This window comes from Bison bison, unplaced genomic scaffold (assembly GCF_000754665.1).
Source record: "Bison bison bison isolate TAMUID 2011002044 unplaced genomic scaffold, Bison_UMD1.0 scf7180017864313, whole genome shotgun sequence".
NCBI classification, from domain to species: domain Eukaryota; kingdom Metazoa; phylum Chordata; class Mammalia; order Artiodactyla; family Bovidae; genus Bison; species Bison bison.
In genome coordinates, this window is record NW_011494885.1 from 1886258 (window position 1) to 1894375 (window position 8118).

The 8118-nt window shown below is 55.6% G+C and overlaps 1 protein-coding gene across 1 annotated transcript in view; it reads left to right on the forward strand.

Annotated features, from left to right (window-relative positions):
* Positions 1-8118, forward strand: part of CLASRP (CLK4-associating serine/arginine rich protein) — a 25016-nt gene that overhangs the window by 15976 nt on the left and 922 nt on the right. The window contains exons 11-19 of the mRNA XM_010852689.1: positions 8-31; positions 3165-3380; positions 3493-3777; positions 5071-5328; positions 5625-5664; positions 5963-6023; positions 6213-6271; positions 6346-6392; positions 7936-8018. Coding sequence (XP_010850991.1) covers positions 8-31; positions 3165-3380; positions 3493-3777; positions 5071-5328; positions 5625-5664; positions 5963-6023; positions 6213-6271; positions 6346-6392; positions 7936-8018 — 1073 coding nt within the window. The remainder of the gene's footprint in view (positions 1-7; positions 32-3164; positions 3381-3492; positions 3778-5070; positions 5329-5624; positions 5665-5962; positions 6024-6212; positions 6272-6345; positions 6393-7935; positions 8019-8118) is intronic.

Here is an 8118-nt window from a genome sequence, read left to right on the forward strand (position 1 = left end):
GAGACAGCCCCACCTATGACCCTTATAAGCGGTGAGTTCCCAGGGCCCAGCACCCTCCTGATGGAGGGCGGGTTCGGTGGGGCCTGTGTGCTGTAGGCTGCCCTCCTGAGATCACAGACTGGGGGATGTGCTCTGCTTTTTTCTGATTTAAACATAACGGAGTTTTGTGTTAAAAGTGACCAAACATGGCAGAAAGGCGGGACTTAGATGTCAGGTGTCTTTAATCTGAACTGCCAGAAATAACCAGTGAGAAATAACAGGTACAGAAATGCCTGGTCGCACACAACATGTGTCTCCTGTTGTGGGAGTGGTTGGTCAGACGCCTTGAGGGTGGACAGGTCTCAGTCTGACCCGTTCCCTTTGTTGGATGGGGTGAGAGGGACCCTTGGGGCTCCTGGGAGGACAGATGAGATAAGGCAGGTACACCTTTTGAGAAAAGGTCTGGCTCAGGTAGGTGCTCAACTGTGGGTGCCGTGAGGGAGATTACATACTTTCTTTAACAAAATTGAGATTATTTCACACTTAATGCTTTCAAACTTGCTTTACACCTGACTTGACATCTTTTGCCAAGAGAATGCACTGCTCATAGCAAACACCCTCTTCCAGCAGCACAAGAGAAGACTCTACACATGGACATCACCAGATGGTCAATATCAGAATCAGATTGATTATATTTTTTACAGCCAGAGATGGAGAAGCTCTATACAATCAGCAAAAACAAGACCGGGAGCTGACTGTAGCTCAGATCATGAACTCCTTATTGCCAAATTCAGACTTAAATTGAAGAAAGTAGGGAAAACCACTAGACCATTCAGGTATGACCTAATGATGATATAGTGAAAGTGAGAAATAGATTCAAGGGATTAGATCTGACAGATAGAGTGCCTGAAGAACTACAAACGAAGGTTCGTGACATTGTACAGGAGGCAGGGATCAAGATCATCCCCCCAAAAAAAGAAACGCAAAAAGGCAAAATGGTTGTCTGAGGAGGCCTTACAAATAGCTGTGAAAAGAAAAGAAGCAAAAGGCAAAGCAGAAAAGCAAAGATATTCCCATTTGAATGCAGAGTTCCAAAGAATAGCAAGAAGAGATAAGCAAGCCTTCCTCAGTGATCAATACAAAGAAATAGAGGAAAACAATAGAATGGGAAAGACTAGAGAGCTCTTCAAGAAAATTAGAGATACCAAGGGATCATGTCATGCAAAGGTGGGCTCGATAAAGGACAGAAATGGACCTAACAGAAGCAGAAGATATTCAGAAGAGGTGGCAGGAATACATAAACGAACTGTACAAAAAAGATCTTCACGACCTGGATAATCACGATGGTGTGATCACTCACCTAGAGCCAGACATCCTGGAGTGCAAAATCAAGTGGGCCTTAGGAAGCATGACTATGAACAAAGCTAGTGGAAATAATGGAATTCCAGTTGAGCTATTTCAAATCCTGAAAGATGATGCTGTGAAAGTGCTGCACTCAATATGCCAGCAAATTTGGAAAACTCAGCAGTGGTCACAGGACTGGAAGAGGTCAGTTTTCATTACAATCCCAAAGAAAGGCAATGCCAAAGAATGCTCAAACTACCACACAGTTGCACTCATCTCACATGCTAGTAAAGTAATGCTCAAAATTCTCCAAGCCAGGCTTCAACAGTACATGAACTGTGAACTTCCAGATATTTAGGATTTAGAAAAGGCAGAGGAACCAGAGATCAAATTCCCAACACCCACTGGATCATTAAAAAAGCAAGAGAGTTTCAGAAAAATATCTATTTCTGGTTTATTGACTGTGCCAAAGCCTTTGACTGTATGGATAGCAACAAACTGTGAAAAATTCTTAAAGAGATGGAAATACCATACCACCTGACCTGTCTCTTGAGAAATCTGTATGCAGGTCAGGAAGCAGTGGTTAGAACTGGACATGGAACAACAGACTGGTTCCAAATAGGGAAAGGAGTACATCAAGGCTGTATATTGTCATCCTGCCTATTTAACTTATATACAGAGTATATCATGAAAAAAGCTGGGCTGGATGAAGTACAAACTGGAATCAAGATTGCTGGGAGAAATATCAATAACTTCAGATATGCAGATGACATCACATTTACAGCAGAAAGTGAAGAACTAAAGAGCCTCTTGATGAAGGCAAAAGAGGAGAGTGAGAAAGTTGGCTTAAAACTCAACATTCGGAAAACTAAGATCATGACATCTGGTCCCATCACTTCATGGTAAATAGATGGGGAAACAGTGGAAACAGTGAGAGACTTTATTTTGGGGGGCTCCAAAATCATTGCAGAAGGTGAGTGCATCCATGAAATTAAAAGATGCTTGCTCTTTGGAAGAAAACTTATGACAAACCTAGACAGCATATTAAAAAGTAGAGACACTACTTTGCCAACAAAGGTGTATCTAGTCAAAGTTATGGTTTTCCAGTAGTCATGTATGGATGTGAGAGTCGGACTATAAAGAAAGCTGAGCACCGAAGAATTGATGGCTTTGAAACTGTGGTGGTATAGAAAACTCTTGAGTCCCTTGGACAGCACAGAAATCCAGTCAGTCCATCCTAAAGGAAATCAGTCCTGAATATTCATTGGAAGAACTGATGCTGAAGCTGAAACTCCAATACTGTGGCCACCTGATGTGAAAAGCTGACTCATTTGAAAAGACCCTGATGCTGGGAAAGATTGAGGGTGGGAGGAGAAGGGGATGGCAGAGGATGAGATGGTTGGATGGCATCACTGACTCAGTGGACATGAGTTTGAGTAAACTGTGAGTTGGTGATGGACAGGGAGGGCTGGCGTGCTGCAGTCCATGGGGTCGCAAAGAGTTGGACACGACTGAGTGACTGAACTGAGCTGACATCTGTGTGGAGGAAACCTGTTGCTGTTACAGTACAGATCTGTGCATCTGTTCTTAATAATAGTTTTCTGTCACTGCTTTTCCTGGTTGTACTGAGAAGGCCTCGTGGTCATGAATCAGATGCTTGCAGGCCTGCTGTCTTTCTGCCTGCTGGCTCTGTTGTACCTGGTGTCTGTTGTTGCTCGGGACCCTGCTCTTCTGCGACCTCTTGCTGTGTGGAGGGTGGACCTCTTTGTTCGACCTCTTGCTCTGTGGAGGGTGAACAGGCTTGAGGAGCCCGGTGTGAGCCCCTTCTCCCTGCTCTTCAGGTCGCCCTCGGAGTCCAGCTCTGAATCCCGCTCCCGTTCCCGCTCCCCGACCCCCGGCCGGGAGGAGAAGATCACGTTCATCACCAGTTTTGGGGGCAGCGATGAGGAGGCGGCCGCAGCCGCAGCTGCAGCAGCTGCATCAGGGGCTGCCACAGGGAAGCCCCCAGCACCTCCCCAGCCTGGCGGCCCCGCACCGGGACGTAATGCCAGTGCCCGGTCTGTAACGCTCACGCTGCCCGCCCTACACCCAGGCACCGTGGGGGGGACTCGGGGCAGCAGGGGGCTGCGGCCCGGGCTGGCGCTGACCGCCCCCCGTGCCCGCCTGCAGCCGCCGCTCCTCCTCCTCCTCCTCCTCCTCCGCCTCGAGGACTTCCAGCTCCCGCTCCCGCTCCAGCTCCAGCTCCCGCTCCCGCCGAGGCGGGGGCTACTACCGCTCTGGCCGCCACGCCCGCTCCAGGTCCCGCTCCTGGTCGCGTTCCCGGTCCCGCTCCCGGCGCTATTCTCGCTCACGCAGCCGTGGCCGGCGGCACTCAGGTGGAGGCTCACGAGACGGACACCGCTACTCCCGCTCGCCGGCCCGGCGCGGCGGTTATGGACCCCGGCGCAGAAGCAGGTGCGTGGGGCGGGGAGCCCATCTGGGTGAGACCAGGCTCTGCAAGGGAGCCGTGGAGTTGGGGGATGGTGGTCATCCCAGATGTGGGGAGCCAGTGGGTGGGAGACTGGACTGTGCTTGTTGCAGGTGCCTCGTAGGACCAGGGTGCCCCGAGGGGAGGGCGGGGTGTGATGTAAGCGCTGCAGGTGGGGCAGGAATACCGTCCTGGGAGACAGGAGCATCCCTCCTGCCCTTTCCGGGGGGGTCAGGGCTGCCCGTGGAGGGCCAGCACGACCTGCTGGGTGAGAGCGGGACTTGCAGAGCAGCCGGTCGGATGAGGAGTCTGGCCCTGCTGCTGAGCTGTTGGGGCCTCTTCATCTGTAGAAGAAATCGAATCATAATGTCTCCTCCACTGAGTGCAAAGTTGTGACAAAGTCTACTTCAGTGCTTGGTCCAGAGCCTGGCACTTGATGAGTGCTCTTGTTGTCGTCAGCGTTATTACCTGTGTTATTGTTGTGGGGATCTCAGTGTCAGCTGCCCACGGGGTCTGGCAGGTAAAATCGAGGCGCCCCGTGGGCCTGGTGACCTGGGGCACACTTCCCCTCTGCTGGGCTTGTAGGCCACTCAGTGGCGGGTGTGGCGTGCCCAGTTTTCTGATTTTTCCAGAGAAACTGAGTTGGATGTTTAAAGGACAGCTCTTGTTTTCTCGATATTGCTGACAAAACCCGGGACAGTCCCACCAGAGTCAGTGTGTGGTGTTGGTTTGGCGTCCAGATCATTGCCTGGAGCCTGTACCCAGGGCAATGGCAGGAGACAGGCTCAGGGTCAGAGGGGGGCCTGGTCACCCTGAGGAGGGGGCCCTTGCTGAGGAGCCCCCAAGTCTTGAGCAGAGAGAGGAGGGGGCTTACATATTCCCAGACTGGATTCTGTGGGTCTGTGCCACAGGCGAGTGGGGAGGGATGAGGGGTCGTCCCCACTGGTGGCGAGACCCTAGGCCTGGCAATGTGAGGAGGTGAGCATCCACGGGGGGTCACCAGGCAAGTCCTGCCCTCCCAGAGATCGTCTCGCAGGGAAGTGGGCGCACAGGTGTCTAGTGAAACGTGAAGAGCTGTTCTAGGCCAGTGTATCTAGAGGACAGTCTCTGTTTAGAGACCGGGGAGGCCAGGGAGGATGTCTGAGGAAAGCAGCAGGAGGGACTTAGAAACAGATTGCAGGGTCGCGCGGAGGCGCGTAGATTCAGTGCCTGGGTTGGGGCAGCATGCAAGGAGGTCCCCGGAGTCTCACAGCCTCCCTCCTGCTCTTCGGCGCCCCCAGGAGCCGCTCCCGCTCCGGGGACCGGTACCGGCGGGGCGGCCGGGGCCCCCGGCACCATAGCAGTAGCCGCAGCAGCTGGTCCCTCAGCCCGTCCCGAAGTCGCAGCCTGACTCGCAGCCGCAGCCCCAGCCTGAGCCGCAGCCGCAGCCTGAGCCGCAGCCGTAGCCGCAGCCGCAGCCAGAGTCACTCGCCGTCCCCGCCGAGGGAGAAGCTCAGCAGGCCGGCAGCGTCCCCCGCTGTGGGCGAGAAGCTGAAAAAGTGAGTGGGGCTAGGGCTGGCGGATGGAGGTGGGGGCGCACCCCACTGTTCTGTTTCAGAAGGAATTTGGTCCTGCCCTGGGGGGGTCTGCCCTTGGTGGGGGTGGGGGTGCTGAGGAGTCTCAGCCTTGCCTTGGGTGAGGGGTCGGGGGGGACACGACCCTGCCCTGCAGGATCCAGGAGGCACGTGGTTTCCGCCTGGGGGTGTTTGGGGCACACGGCCTTTGCTGTCTGGTCCAAGGGCAGTGCTGAGGCCACATGTGATTGGAGGTGGCAGCTGCTTTTTCTTCCTCCCAGGACCGAACCTGCCGCTGGTAAAGAGACAGGAGCTGCCAAAGTCAGTAAGAATTTGGAACTCGCCCGTCTAATTCCCGCCAGCAGCAGTGCCCGAGAGCAGGGCCCGGTGGGCCTGCAGGGGGGCCCGGGTGGGCCGGGAGATCCAGCCCCAGGGATTGAGATCCGTGCCCCGCTCCCCCCTTCCGCTGTCCACTGGGGCTCCCAGACCCTCGTGGCTGGTCTCCGCAGCCTGCCCATCCTCCGCTCCTGCCCCCGCCAGTCCCAGGCTTTGGATGAGGTGGGTTGTGGGAGCTCCGGGATACCCACCCGCTCTCCTGCCTCTTCTCCCCCTTCCCCAGCCCAAGCTGACACCGCAGGAGAAGCTTAAGCTGAGGATGCAGAAGGCACTCAACAGGCAATGTACGTCCCGGCCCCGCCCCTCCAGGGCTTCCCTGCTCCTCTTCCACGTCCAGCTGGGGAAGGCCCTGCTCTCTCCAGACAGGAGGCCCTTGGGGAGGAGCAGGTGTGCACCCGCCCTGTGGCCGCCAGGTCCAGGGCCTCTCTGAGCTCAGCCTCCACCTCCTCAGCCCCTGTGCCCTCTCCCCACAGTCAAAGCAGATAAGAAGGCGGCGCAGGAGAAGATGATCCAGCAGGAGCATGAGCGCCAGGTACGGGGTCGGGAGGGCGCGGGGCCCACGAGGGGCGAAGCCTGGCCCCACCCTCACCGCTGCCTCTGCCGCAGGAGCGGGAAGACGAGCTGCGCGCCATGGCCCGCAAGATCCGCATGAAGTAAGACTGCCCCCAGCCTGCCTCCGGGTGGTCCTGTGTTCCCCACCACCAGCCCGACCCAGAGCTCTGACCAGGCCCACTTCTCCGAATCTTCGTGTCCTTCCTGCCTCGCAGCTCAGCCAGTCTCCAGCTGGGGTCACCTTTCCTTCTCTCTCCCAGATACCCACCCACTGTTCCCAAGGCTGCTCTCAGGTCCTTCCTTACTGTCCTGTGTGGAGCAGCACCCCCAAAAGCACCGTCCTCTAGCACCCCTCCTTCATGGCGCTCGTCTCCCCCGGCATCCTAGCGTCCTGTCTGTGTCCTTCACTCTCTCTTGCTGGCATCCTCACTGAGAAGTCGGGTCTGGCTGCCAGGCTCCTGCTGTATGCTCTGCCCCCAGAACCCTGGTGCTCATAAATGCTGAGGGCTGGACGCAGGCCAGCCCCGCGCTGTGAACCAGGGCTTTGCTCCCCCTCCTTTCTGCTCCTCTCCTCGCCTGACTCTTTTGCAGAGCTGAGTGGCCCAGAGCCTGGTTCAAACAGACTTGGGGTTCAGTCTAAGCTCCGCTTCTCTCTGACTCTCTGGCCCTGGGGTGGGTGCTTGTCCAGACTGTGAACAGTCCTTGGTGCCCACTGCACAGGGTAACTGAGGAATTAGTGCCCTTAGAGCTTCAGCCTGTGTGGGGCCCATGAGCAAAACTGGAGGCTGTAGTGCTTGGTCTTGGCAAGGAAGGGAGTCAGTCAATTGAGAGCTGTGTCATCTGTTACTTTTCTTTCTACCCTGTATTTGCTGTGGGTCCTTGGACAAGTATCTTAACCTCTGTGAGCCAGGATTCGTCATGTGAGGTAGATGTAATAAGGCAGTCGTCTCTGTGGAATCCCGCTGTAAGGCTCCTGACGTGTGGTGCCTGGCACGTGGGGAGGCTTGATGGCTGGAGCTACTGTTACTGGTTGGTGGTTTATTACACACCCATCACATGGGCGCATCAGGAAGTGGGGAGCACAGTGCATAGGGACTTGGCATTCTAGTCAGTCAGGCCCGGCTTCTGATCCTACCTCACCTCTGCTACCCCCTAGCTGTGGGCCTTTCTTCTGTCTGAGCCTCAGTGTGCCCATCTGTTAAATGGGGATGAACTAATTATCCCATCTCATAGGCTTGTGGGCAGGATTTAGTGTGATCAGGGCCAGGCACTACAGCACTCAGTAAATGCAGCCCTTGGGGTGGCGCTCAATAAATGCAGCCCTTGGAATAGCAAAGCAAATCCCGGTCATTCTGACAAAGGCCAGATAAGCCCTTAGCATGTAAGTCCCTTTGTTCAGACTGCGCCTGGAGCATGACAGGAAATGATCAAACTATCGGGCCTCAGCAAACCTTTCGTCGGGTGGTAGACTGGGATTCAGCTGCCGGCCGGTGTCCCTCTCTGAGCTCAGTGCACTCGTTTCCAGATGGACAGAGGAGCAGGACCTGCCCCTTGGCTCACTTTTCCACTCGACCTGGCAGGCAACCCAGCTGGCCCTCGAGTTCAGTATTCTCACCTCTTACCCTGCTTTGCCTCTCCCTGCAGGGAACGGGAGCGCCGAGAGAAGGAGAGAGAGGAATGGGAACGCCAGTACAGCCGGCAGAGCCGCTCGCCCTCCCCCCGCTACAGTGAGTGTGCCCCCGGTCACCCTCCCCCACTACAGTGAGTGTGCCCCCAGTCACCCTCCCCCCGCTACAGTGAGTGTGCCCCTGGTCGCCCTCCCCCTTC